Below are 13,203 nucleotides of genomic sequence, written 5' to 3'. Positions count from 1 at the left end.
ATACAAAAAGAAATTTTGTTAAAAGATAAATCTGTCCAACTAGAAAAGCTAATGTGGAAACCACAGGCACAAATTACCATTGCAAGACCTGTTTTTTATATATATATGTATATATTTATATTTGCATTCTTCTTACATTTAAAATATTCTAAGATTTGCACACACTCTGTTTCATCAAAACGTTTTTCTTGAGGCCCGAGCAGAAAATCAGAAATGACAACAGAGAAACAGAATTTGTGTTTACCTTTTCAAGAAGTTCATAACACTCCTCTAGCTTCTGAGCGCGGTCCTTGAGTATGGTGCTGACCTGAGTATATTCCTTCAGCCACTCCTGGTAAGCGCCTTCCTCCAAGTCCACATAGGCAAAACACAGCGTTCTCAGGCCTGGGTGGATTGGAGGAGAACAGGACGATCAATCACTGTGGTCATGGAGCAGTAGATGCTGTTTTTAAGTGAGAATTTATAGACTGCTGTTTTTCCGATGGGAATCTGAGAAGCTAACTAAAGTGAAGAAAACGATCACTGATCTAATTTAAACTTTAAACTGAAGCAGAGTTAAGCAACATCAAGTCTTTACAATCTGATTTATATTCAGGATCAGATAAAAAAAAAAAAAAAGTTTCAAAAGTTCAGAGCCATAAACAAGTTCAGACACACATGGAGTCAAAATGTCTGAGGCTGCTTTCCCATTCAAGTGAAGGAAAACTCCTTTGGATCCCACCAGATTCTTCTTCATGACTTTTCCTGTTAACATTCAGCCTCTGAACAATAAATTTCTACATTAATTGGCTGCATGCTGTACATGTAGCCTGTAGATTCTTCATTCTGACTGGATGTGCCACTATCTTTAATCTGACTGGTTTTTACTCTTTACTCTGTTGGTGTTTGAATGGCAGGGATTGCAAGCATTTCAAGCCATAAAACCCAAGTCCAAACCAAATAGCAAGATTTCTTTGTTGTCATTAGATACTGGACAGGAGTCTGATTTGAGTAGAAATGAAGTCTCTTCCTGTGTTGGACCAACAAAGGCCATCTGAGGTTCAGACACCCTAGTTCAACATTAAATCAAGACAAAAGCCAAAGCCAAGAGCAAAAAGTCAAAGCTAAGTAAGAGTAAAGCCAAAAATGGAGAAGAAATTCTGAAGAGATATATAATTTATCAGCAACAACTTCAACACAGAGGAAATGAATATCTATCTAGTGGAACAGAATAGGGGTTTTCAGACAAAAGAAACCCCAACTGGGACTTCCGCTCACAGTCTATTTTCACATCTTACCTTCAGTAGCAAACTGTTCCAGATGAGCAACAGTCAATTCTGTATACTGGGATGCCTCAGTCAAACGCTCAAAAATGACATTATCCTGCAAAAGCATAAAATAATTGACTGATGAAATAGTATAGTGCAAATAGTCTGAAAACATAGAACACAGAGTACTGATGGTAATGAGATAAACATACAGCTCCTTTACAGTACAACCGCAGCTTCCCATCAGGGGTCCTGACCACCACAGACATACGTTTGCGGTTACTGTAAAGGAAGCAGGGGGCTTAGTCTCAAAACACTCTATAGTCTTATATCACTGACTTACTTACTGAGTGAAATAAATATTTATGGTGTATTACCTGGAAAACTCCAGAACATTCAGCAGCTCATAACTCATCTCTTTCCCCCTCTACAATACAGAGGAGAGAAAATCAGTCCCTTTTGTGATAAAAAGCAGCTCCAATTGCAGTAAAGTACACAGAGACAAACTCACGGCTTCGATTATGACTGAATGTGGCGTCCTCGCAGTGAATACAAAGCCAAGTCCTTTGGCTCCTTTGACCAGTGCTCCTTCATCTGGAGAGGAGGCCTGGTAGATGATCTGGTCGCCCTCTCTCTCTGGGACCACTGTGTGGCACACTGCCATCATTGTCAAGAACTCGCAGATCTGAGGGGATGTAGGCTGAACACCCACAATCAGAAGAGGCACAGTGAATAACACCAGAGTCTAGCCATTTTCACACAGATTTAGCTCCAAACTAAAAAACAGGGACACCTACATGGTTCTTTTCAATGTTTTGGATGAGAGCCGGGTCATCAAACTCTGTAGAGTTATGGCTGTTGGACGGCAGATTGCTGAAAAAAAAAAAAAAAAAAAAAAAGATAATAATAATTAATTAATTAAAAAATATAAATATATATATCTAGTTGTTAAAATCTAATTGCAGACTTCCATTGCTCTGATCAAAAAACGCACAGTATGAATCATGTATTCTAAAATTAAGAAAAGAATATAAGAAAGGGAAGTTGGATGAGACTGTTAGAGGAGTACGTCACTAACCTGAAGTCCTCCATTGAACGATCACAGTCAAGATCAGGAAAGTGGCTGTAGCAATGAATGAGGTTGCAAAGCAAGAGGAATCAGTTCAGTATCAGATGATGAGCTGATTAGTTCATTTGTGCAAGCATGAAAGTTCAATCAACGGAATCAACAGCAGCACTTACTTTCATATATTAAGTTTGAGATCTGAATTAGTTAAGATAGTTAGAGATGAAAGGATGTTCGGTACAAAAGTGCATTTTGGGGGAATTCTAAGCTGAATTTTGTTGAGTAGTACGCTCTGTGTGCAGGGTGAGCTATGAGGCGGGAATATATTTTGAAAGATGTTGTGACTGACCCATAGGTTATTCCTGCAATAGTGCACTTCTTAAAGTTCATGACGTTACAGGTCAGAGTTCCTGTCTTGTCCGAAAAGAGATACTTCACCTGAAAAAGGCAGACAACAGGCAATCAAACAGGGTTGTATTGTAACTGAGAGTGCACATTTAATTATAATTCTGCCCTCCAGCCACTGAGGGATGGGGAGGAACTGACTTGGCCCAGTTCTTCATTAAGGTTGGACGTTCGGGCCATGGCCGGTGTGTCAGTCTCTGAGTAGTACATCTCCACATCCTTTGGAGAAACAGAAAAACAAGCACATTTATTAAGAATATTTGACAGTTAGTAGTTAACATATTTATTTTTTTTTTTTTTTATAAAATACAGAAGGCTCATACCCAGTTGATGAAGAGGGCCTGTGTAAACTTGACCACCTCCAGGGTGACCAGCAGGCTGATGGGGATCAGGTTGTTGTACAGGATGATGAACGTCAGCAGGTTGTATGCAAAGTTTGTGGAGATGTCACCTGCGCACAGTCACACAGGCACTTAATTTGCTTATTAATCCTAACTCTCCATTTCTGCAGAGCGCAAGTCAGAGGAAGTGAAGTGTTGCTTGTTGGTGTGTATGTTCTCACCAGCTCTGGACAGGTACCAGCAGGCATCTTCAGTGTGTTCTCGGTTCCAGATGGCAGCACCAACAGAACTGACCAAAGCCATAACCAGCAGGATACCAAACAGCACCAGGATCTGCATGTTGGTCACCCGCTCCACATTAGAGCGCTTCAGTGGCGCCTTGGTGGAGTTCTGTGAAGACAGGTCAGGTCATATAAGAGGAAAAACACACAAATAGTACAAGTTTTATTGCATTATTTTAATGAATCGAGGCACAAAAGAAAACATATAGGATGCCTGAAACCTTTTCATTTTTAATTTAAATTAATTTATCCAACAACATTTTGGCATAGGAATGTGTGCGTCATCCTAAAGCTGAAATTGAGGATCAAAAGTACTTCACAGCTTGGACAGGCTACCAGCCATGAAAGCTCCACACAGTTACCTAAAAGCTATAACTAGGCAGATGAAACCCAGGATTGTTCAGACATTATACAGAGATGCTTAACCGAGCTCTTATAAAACACTGGCTTTACCTGCATTAGTTTGGAGTCATGACCGGTGTAAACAACAATTCCCACAACCCACTGAGTGTTCCTGAGCTGGGCACCACGCAGCAACACCTGGTCTGGGCCCAGTGGAGCTGGACTGAGGAGAAAAAGAGATGAGCACAAACCTTAAAAAACTGAATGCAGATTTAAGTTGTAGTATTTTCAAAGTTACTTGTGAGTAAAATATTTGAATTATAAGGAATGGCTCTATATACACTATGAGACTATTATTTTTTAATTCATCAAGTTTTTTTGAAGAAAGTTCTGTTTTCTTAAACAGTAATTTTATCCAGTTGTCCTAGCAACATCTCTCTTGGACAAAGATCAATGTTAGATATGACTGTTTACATGTCAGAAAAAAAAAACATAATACATAATAACTACTCTGAGTCAATATCTGAACTGTTTGTGTGATTCCTACTTCTGGTTCTCCAGCCTCAGTGTGCCGGTGAAGTCATAGAGGTGCCGGTTGGGGCCTTCGCACTCCAAACGACCACAAAGAGTCATCAAATCTTCCAGGGTCTGAAAACCTGCTGTGAGTGAGAGACCCTGGAGGAAAATAAAAAATATATAAAAAAAAAAAAATTATAATAATAAAAAAAAAAAAAAAAAAAAATCAACAATAATAAGTCAAGTAAGGGAAAGTTTGAACTATTTGCATTTACAAAAACAGGAGACAGAAAGAAGACAAGAGTCAACAGATACACTATCAGATCTGAGTGACTGTAAGGAAGATGGTTTCATTTGATACAAAGACCTGAAAGTTGATGCCAAAGTTTCCCAACATCTTTAATTAATTTGGTCACTGACATTTAGATGCAGTAACAAAACAATGTCTCCACTAAAACCTATATTAATGAACTCCTTTTAGGTGATTTAGTAGTTCATGACACAGGTGAAACACCACAGTATGGTTGGTTTTCTAGTCAGGGAGGAAAAAGAGAAATCTGACAAACTGAAAGATATCATACCTGTCTGATCTTTAGGTTGGTTTCTCCATCCAGGTTTGAGGTCTCAGTGTAACACATGGCCTGAGGCTCACTGTGGAGACAGGGCAGAGTTGCATAAAAATATTGTGTTCAAAATTAATAATTCATCAGTTGTTGCCCCCCGTTGCTCCCCCCAAAAAAACAAACCAATTTTGAATATTGACTAATAGATGCTACCTTTACAACTATTCATATGATTTACAAGATTTTATTTCAGATAATATTTTACATTTGAATTCATATTAGATGGTAAATATTCTTTTCTACATTTTATATATTTTTATACTAAACAGTTAATTAATTAATTAAAAAGTGATTGATTACAGTTAGTCATTAGTTACAAATGTTGCAAACGCACAGTTAATGACATTAATGGGGACACATTAACAGTCAAACATATACAAATGTATATGCATGCATAACACACACATACACATTGAAGTCTGACCTGGAGGACACTATAACCATGTCAGCTGGAAGGTGTTGGCCATTGGTCACCTTCACTATGTCTCCTACTGCCACCTAATGGCCAGGATGCAGCATTGAAACAGCATAAGGGAGAAAAAGGCGGTGGGGAGACAGAATGGTGGTGTTAAAACAGGGCAGGGGAAAAGAGTCAAGGGCAAGGGAGAAAGGCGGGGGGGGACACACCAGGCAGATTAATTAGTGACCAGCCAAGAGGCAGCCAACAGAGAGAGAGGGGAAGATATGAGATAAAATGACAGTGAGCACAGCAGTGCTCATTGTTTGAGTTTTTAACTGTTTGGATTAGGCTGCAACAGAGGCAGACCAGAACAAGATACAAAGATTACAAGCATATAGATAAGAGAGAAGAGGAGAAGTGAGAGGGAGGTATTCACAGTTCAACTCATTTCAGAAAAAATGAAGTGCTGCATTATATCCGAAACAGTTGCATGACAAAAAAAAAAAAAAAAAAAACATGGACTGTGGCATTTAGAAAATCTTTTTCACAAACTGGGAGGCATCACATAACTTAAACATAAATATGTGTGAGAAAAATTGAAAACACATTGAAGGTCAATACCAAATTCTATACCAACAAAAAGTGATATCAAAAAACTAAGGGCTGATCATCACAAAAGGTACAGTAGACCACACAGAGAGTGTAAAATGTTCAATTTTCATCCTCTGCTGAAATCTGTAGACAGAGACCTGTCCAGACCTGGTACCAAATAACACGATCACCATGGGTGCTCACTGCAGCATTATTGATTTCTAAACATATTCAACTCTCTCTTATGAGAGCCTCTTCGTGGCTTTGTGCCAAAGTACAACTGTACTCATCCTACACCATGCAGCTACTCACTGTGCACAAAGAAGTGTTTGTGTTTTAGCATGTTTTGTTTTTAAAAAGGACAGCAATACAAAAATCATAGGAGCATTAAATTCTGAAAATATGTAGGAAACAAAGAACAGTGCTCCAAATTCCTTCACCTGTCCCAACCCTCAACAAGAATGGGGCTTAATGTTGACTGTTGTCATGCACATAACAAGGACTCAATTTTAATTTGATTTGATCTACTGGCGCAAGACTGTACACAGCTGGAGTCAGTTAATGAGTACATTCAAGAAAAATGTGACATTTCTTGTTAAAGATTTTATAACATTGTGGCTAACTAGTTCCATTTTCCGTTCATACTTTAATTTGGCAGAGTTTGCACAAGAAGAAAAAGAGCATTGTGTGAGCAAATCGCTGGACTGGTCAATGTACGACAGACCAACAGACAACCCCCCCAGAAAAAAACTAACTCACTCCCTTATTTTCTATCAGGATCCAAAGCTTAGCCTGAGCGACTACAGCCTGGACACAAGCAAACCTAAAGCACATACACAGTTACAGGTCAAAATGAGAGAGAAACATTGCTTCTTTGGTGTAAACTGTAAATAACCAAATAAATTTTATATGTTCATCCAGTCAAAGTTTAAACAATCTGATATGCTGTATATCTGGCCTCAAGACATGACATCTAATAATCTCGTCTTGCATATTTTTTAATATCACATTATGCCAGTTCCTAATTTAACAGTATTTCTTGCCTATTTATATTACCTTTGTTTACATTTTTTTCTTTTAATGTTTTTACTTTAAATGTTATAGTGAGTTTTGTAGAAATAGATCTTTGCAGATTTCCATTCTCACAATGTTCAACCTCATTTGTGCTAAAAAAATTACTTGTAAAACAGGGCAAGGTGGCGACAAAGTGAAAGCACAGGTGATGAGTGATAGAGTGACAAAGATGAAGTCTATGATGTTAGTGATACCTGCTTCCAGATGACTGTCTGCCAGGCTCCGTTCCGCAGCACTGCAAGACAAGGAGAACAGAGCCATCAGTCAGCCTTTAGAGCAGCTCTCATACAGTATTCATAGCAACTAAACTTTTGTCTGGAGCTGAGTGGCCTGCACCAGTGAGTGACAGGCAAGCACCATTCACAGAGCCATGAAAGGAAAACAAAACCACACAAATAGATACAAGCACACGCATGGAAAAGTGTGCATATGGTTGATGCACACGAACATGCACACACGATACCTGTTGTCTTCTTCTTGTTGACTGTGTTGTCTGCTTTGTGTCTTTTCTATAAAGACAAAGATTAATAAGCATTAGCTTTCAAGAAAACCATTAGCTGCCCCTCTAGCTTACTTCAAACTTTTAAAAATGAGTAAAGAGCATAACCAATCTTCTGAGTATGCTGCAGTTACTGATATTCTACTCACATAGTCCTCTATGATCTCCTTGATCCCAGCCACAGTGAGGATGAAGATGAGTGGGACCAGTGTGGTGTAGCGACCGGTCGGTGATACATCAGGGATTTGCTGAAGACAGTCAAGAGGAGTATTACTCAGAAATCATTGTTGAGAGAGTGTGTGTGTTGAGTAGTTTGAAGCATCCATAAGTGACGGCAAAGAGCTGACGATACAGTCTAGCTCTTCAGAATAACCGCTTCATCTTGCTCAGTGATAATGGTAATAGATCTTTTGTTTTCAGCATCCCAATTTCTGTTTATTTAAAATTACACAAGGCAAAAGGTTAGCACGATCTTCTGTGCACATCAGTGAAGAAAAAAAGTGCCTCTTAGCTCCTCCCATTCATTGAAATAAGTAAAAAAAAAATCTAAATATGCAAACATCATGTAGAAACTACAGTATTTGTGATTTTGTTTTCTATTTGTAATTATCCCCTATATCTTTAATGTGTTTGAGTTAATAAAAGCTCCAACAGCAGCCATATAGGTACACTTGCTGTGGTCAAATTTCAAAAGAGTAATAATCAAGTGCTGATAAGTATTCAACCCTAATTTTCAAGTAATCATAGTTTATTTGTTTTATATTTTGGTGCTATTACTTCAGGCCAAATCGTAACCATCTAGATAACATTTCTCAAAAATCAGTTTCAAAAGTAGTCGAGCATGTGGGAAAACAGGAGAGACTTTTCAGGATCTTACACCTGAAAAGCTTCTGTGGGCCACAGAATCAAACTGAGGCCAAACTAACAACACTCTAAGCCAACAACTGAAATTTTGTATATGGGGTTTACCTGCATGAGTGCAATGAATAAGAAGAAGGCGTTAGCGGCCCGCCTGATCTGCTCATACAGGAACCGAGGCAGGAATGTGAGAATCCCATACTTGGTGGTACTGCAAAAAAAAAAGCAAGGAGACAGCAGAGTTTATACTGTGTTTCAACCGAGACAGAATCAGAATCGCCTTTATTGTCATTGTAATTTACGAGGTAGAAATGAGAAATAAGAAATATATGTACAAGATAATCAAAAATATATTCAAATAAGAAGGAAGAACAATATAAAATGTGGGAAAATATTTTAAAAAAATACAAAGATGTAAGCAAGAATTATATTCAGAACTCTGGAATGTGTCATCGGCTGATATTGCACAGGAGTATTTCAGGAGAAAATATTACACTGGATATTGTATGAGCTGTGTTAAAAGAGCTCAAGAAAGGACCGAAGGGGACGGAGCCAGGGAGTGCATTAGTCAAAGTTCAAATTCATGCATAAATTGTGAGTTAATGATTTATAACATGATGCACTCAAACACATTACCTTGAAGGATCAACAACAATAAACTGTATTTGGGTTTCGATATTGTACCTCAAAATCAATTAGCAACAATCAATGGTGCTGACAGAGGGCAGATGGACCCATTATGGGTAACACATAAATCATACTTAGGGTAAGACTCAACCCAACATCTAAATTTAGACCCAAAGTACCAGAAAATAGGTGCAAGAGACCTTGGCAAGCTTGACTTGTCTGTCAATCACCTACATTGATCAGACAACTTTATTGATTTGCCTTGTTATAGCCATAAGCTACCGTAAGAGCTTTTAGAGGCCAAAAATAAATGTCAACCTTCAAGAGAAGGTCTGGCTTTTCCCTTTTCCTGTGTGTCTTGAGTGAGAAGTAAGAACTTCTGCAACGGCTTTTGTTTAGTGCATTGTATGTGTTTTGTGTGTTTGTGAATGTACCAAGGGCAAGCATTCTATGGCATAACACACACTTCCATCACAGTTCAGTGTCTCAGAAGAGATGAACCAATGTTGACCCGTATTGAGTGTTCCAACTGCCTCACTCACAAGGTCACAAAACTACAAAGAGAAAGATTTTACACACAAAACAGTATAGCACCAGCTGCAAGTTTGTCAAACTAACACACACACACACACACACACACACACACATGAACACATGTATGTATCCTGATGCTGATGCTCAGATAAGTGACACCAATCCAAAAGATGAAGCTGCCTTTATCTAATCTAAAACAAGTGATACCAGACACGACACACAATCATGTTTCCACAGGCGCAGGAAAAAAGGAGTCTGAATCATCAGGCTGTGTTATCTTTCATACTATAGATGTCCAACTTTCGGGTGATGTTAACAGCTGTTAGCTGCAGGGGAGACTCTCCTGCTGCTGTGGGGCTTTGCTGTGTTTTCATTGAAAAAGGTCAGTGTTTTTTTTTTTTAAATCTGTTTTAGGCTAAAAGAAAATACCAGACTGAACTCAATTAGGATTTCCTATTCCTCTAGATGAAAGAAAAAGGGCAGGTTGAGTTACTGGGGAAAAAAAATGTATTTTTTTTTTTTTTTTTTATAATCATGAGCAGGATATTTTGTTGCAGTTGTGGACAGGAGGGCATCACTAAAGCTTGTGTTGTTCAAAAACAACTGCATACAATGAAATATGGTGGTGAAGCACCTAAGGAATGGACAGGAGATGGGCTGAGTATCCTGATAAAAGCTACAAGGCTTTAATCTTAGGAAAAAAATCAATAGGGCTATTGAACCTTTAAAACATAAACTACAGAGTTACAGGAAAACACAGACATCAAGGGCACACCTCTGGAGCTGAAGGTCTTTGGCTCTCCAATAGGCACACAGAGTGGGCAGGACACTGTGTGTGATCCAATCAGATGAGACAGGAAGTACCCGCGTTAATTGCATTTATAGAGCTGAAATAGGCTCTTTTAGAAGTGAAATTGAATCTCCTGACAATAAAAGGAGAGGGCTGCTATATATCAACTGACCAACAACAAGTAATTCACTTTCATAATAGGAGGGCTGTGCTCCTTGTGGCACCAGCAATAGTTTTATACCAGGAGTGAAATAATTGTAGCTATCTATTTGACTCAAAATGTTGAAAGGTGACTTACTATCTACTGTGAGAGTTGAACCCATTCAACGGCATTTAAGCAGCAAATTTACTCAGATGTTCAGTGTTGAATCAAAAGGGCTCAGCAAGAGATACTGGCACCGTAAGTAAAATGATTTATAGTCCATACCACAGAAAGCCAATAATAAGAAAATCACTCATTTGGATATTTAACTGAATCCTGAAAAATATGATCAGACAACTTTTATCTTCAGTGAAATCCACAGCCACTTATTTTACTATTCTCCCTCAAAATTTCTCAATCCGCACCAACACAGCGTCAACATTTGATCAAACATGCACGGCTAAGAAACTTTGTGTAATTTATGTAGACACGTAGAAAGAGTAGTTAGTTTACTTGTAATGGTAGCCTTAAATATACATGAGGGGGTATTGATTAAGCAACACAGCAATGTTAAGTTGATAGGACAAGCACTTTTTCAACTGAGAGTCTCAGGTGGACTTCAGGCACATGTCAGCCTCACCCTTTGTGACTGCTGATGAGCTGCAAATAATCACATAATGGGTGATTTATTAAACAGCTTTGTCAATACAGTTTCCCCTTGGTAAATTGTAGGGAATTTGGAAACAGAGCCATGTGCTTTAGGTGTTGATGTTGAAGGCAAATTGAAAGAAAGAGTAATGTTTCAGGGAGAAAATAAACAGAGAAGCGGTCAAAGTCTGCTTGTCAGGCATGGGAAGACAAACATGCAAACAGGGTATAATGTCCTTCAACCTGGTAACATTAACGAAGTAAAGCAATTTTGTATAAAAAGAAGACCTTTTGGTGTCAGTAAATCTAGCATGATTTAGGTATTTTGTAATGATTTGTTAAAAAAAAAAAAAACTAAAAAGAAACAAAGCAAAACAGAAGATAATGAAAGACAAACAAAGAAGTAAAAACTTAAAACTTCTGAGAAACTACACAAAACCTCTCATCACATGGGCTTAAGACAAAAACAAAAAAAACAAAAAACTGCACATGAAGTCCCACCAAGTGCATCAGAGGAAAAGATGCAAAGTGACACCTCTCCTACCTGACATGGTTGTCGCAGAACTTGGTGTTCTGGGGCCGGTTGAGCAGCACCGTCCGCGCTGTGGCGTCTACAGGATCCGCCTGGGAAGTGGTCCCGGACATCTCATCGTCTGCCTTGCGGTAACCGGCGGACGAGCAAGCGGGTCCTGCACCGTTGGATTGATGGGAGAGAGGTGAGGCTGAGTGAGTGTGAGTGTGAGCGAGAGACAGAGACAGAGAGGGGGAGGGAGGGAGACAGAGACATAGACGGGAGACGTGGTTTACAGTTCAAAAGCGAAGGCGACCAATTAGTACTCAAGGCTGCTGCAGCCTATATGCTGGAGTCGGTGGGTCGATTCCGTGACGCTTCCCGGTACAAACAGCCCCCTTGTCTTTCAGTATTATTATGCAGGTACCGTCAATGCACACGAGCCCGTTTCGCGACGCCCACGGGACCCCCCGCGGATAATGGATGTGCTGAGGGGTGCACAATGGCGAACAAACACGCCGGGTTTGTCTGTTTTATCAGCACGTCAACTTGTCCATATGCAACACAGAGGATTGCCTGCGCTCATCGCGGCTGTCATTAAGCTACAGGCACAAATCATTCCACCTCCCAGAAAAAGTGAAGGAGGAGGATGCAACACGCTCCTTATCCTGCTGACCGCCTGCCTCCCCGCCCGCCCGGCTTTGTCATCTCCAGCATTTACAACGTCGTGATCTGCGCTCATTCACCCCCGCAGGAGCGCCAGCAGCGGGACGTTATTCACCCTCGAGTGCGCACACAGGCTGTGTGTTTCTGCGGGGACGCTGTGGGGAAGTGAGGGCAGAGCAAACAGGTCCGGACGGCTTTAGTTTACTCAGCTGGCACAACAACAGCGAGGACGAGGACAGATGCAGCAGCGCTGCCGTGCCTCCTCACTCCTCCTTCGGCCTCGCAGGGCAACAAGCTCCCGGCCCCCGGTAAAAGATGCTGGCCTCCCGAGCTCATATGTCCACCTGTCGGCCCTGGAAGCCTTATTCGGCGGAGTTTGGACGATCCCCTCCCTCAGCCGAGCTGCTCGGTGCTACCAACTCAGACAACGCAGGGAAGCCATATGGAGCTCCTTCGGTGCTGCGGAGGGGCAAAGCCGGGGCTCCGCATTTAAAGGGCCAGAGGCTCGATATCCCCTCAAGGTCCTGTGATCAAGCACAGATGGGTCATATGACATCCCGACGTAGAAGCCATCCATCAGGGGATCATTTCACGTCGCTACCCTCTCACAGTGATGCCCGGGCACCAGCGCAGCGCAGTGACCCTTCACAGCTTTCTGCTCTGCATCGTTCCCGTCCATTTGCCTGCACGAAAATGTGTCGTGCATCTCCATTAAAGCAAAAATAACTATAATATCTCGTATGCCACAGGTAAGCGACTCCAAAAGTCATTCTGATAATATGCTTATAGCCAACCACAATGCCTTTTAGTGTAACTGTACCATGCCTTTGTCAACCCACAGTGGGTCCAGATGCATCACTAAACACCAATCTTATAATATTCAGCCTATCGATTATATAGCGATTGTATTAAGTCTTATTTGTATGGGGTAGTATTGCATTGTGTTTCTTTCTACGTGAATCTGAAAGGTAAAACAACACGAGACTAATTGCATTAATAATTCAGAAAATAATAAGCCCAGGTAGAGTTTGGCAGATTGAAT

General features: G+C 40.3%; 1 protein-coding gene across 9 annotated transcripts in view; it reads right to left on the bottom strand.

Annotated features, from left to right (window-relative positions):
- The window catches only part of atp8a2 (ATPase phospholipid transporting 8A2), a 46,499-nt gene that overhangs the window by 27,670 nt on the left and 5,626 nt on the right, over positions 1 to 13,203 (bottom strand). For 7 of the 9 annotated variants that reach the window (XM_029529133.1, XM_029529136.1, XM_029529137.1 and 4 more), the window contains 20 exons: positions 11,529 to 11,673; positions 8,355 to 8,454; positions 7,535 to 7,633; positions 7,350 to 7,395; positions 7,081 to 7,121; positions 5,246 to 5,319; positions 4,780 to 4,849; positions 4,230 to 4,357; positions 3,794 to 3,905; positions 3,281 to 3,449; positions 3,042 to 3,169; positions 2,860 to 2,937; positions 2,663 to 2,751; positions 2,326 to 2,370; positions 2,045 to 2,120; positions 1,759 to 1,947; positions 1,625 to 1,674; positions 1,460 to 1,529; positions 1,278 to 1,362; positions 245 to 384 (listed from right to left, as the gene is read on the bottom strand). In XM_029529133.1, the coding sequence (XP_029384993.1) occupies positions 245 to 384; positions 1,278 to 1,362; positions 1,460 to 1,529; positions 1,625 to 1,674; positions 1,759 to 1,947; positions 2,045 to 2,120; positions 2,326 to 2,370; positions 2,663 to 2,751; positions 2,860 to 2,937; positions 3,042 to 3,169; positions 3,281 to 3,449; positions 3,794 to 3,905; positions 4,230 to 4,357; positions 4,780 to 4,849; positions 5,246 to 5,319; positions 7,081 to 7,121; positions 7,350 to 7,395; positions 7,535 to 7,633; positions 8,355 to 8,454; positions 11,529 to 11,673 (1,934 nt within the window). Of the gene's footprint in view, positions 1 to 244; positions 385 to 1,277; positions 1,363 to 1,459; positions 1,530 to 1,624; positions 1,675 to 1,758; positions 1,948 to 2,044; positions 2,121 to 2,325; positions 2,371 to 2,662; positions 2,752 to 2,859; positions 2,938 to 3,041; positions 3,170 to 3,280; positions 3,450 to 3,793; positions 3,906 to 4,229; positions 4,358 to 4,779; positions 4,850 to 5,245; positions 5,320 to 7,080; positions 7,122 to 7,349; positions 7,396 to 7,534; positions 7,634 to 8,354; positions 8,455 to 11,528; positions 11,707 to 13,203 lie in introns of all 9 variants that reach the window. The other 2 variants (XM_029529135.1, XM_029529134.1) reach the window with 2 other exon arrangements.

This window comes from Echeneis naucrates, chromosome 20 (genome assembly GCF_900963305.1).
Source record: "Echeneis naucrates chromosome 20, fEcheNa1.1, whole genome shotgun sequence".
NCBI classification, from domain to species: Eukaryota; Metazoa; Chordata; class Actinopteri; order Carangiformes; family Echeneidae; genus Echeneis; species Echeneis naucrates.
This window is presented reverse-complemented; position numbering and strand designations above follow the sequence as displayed.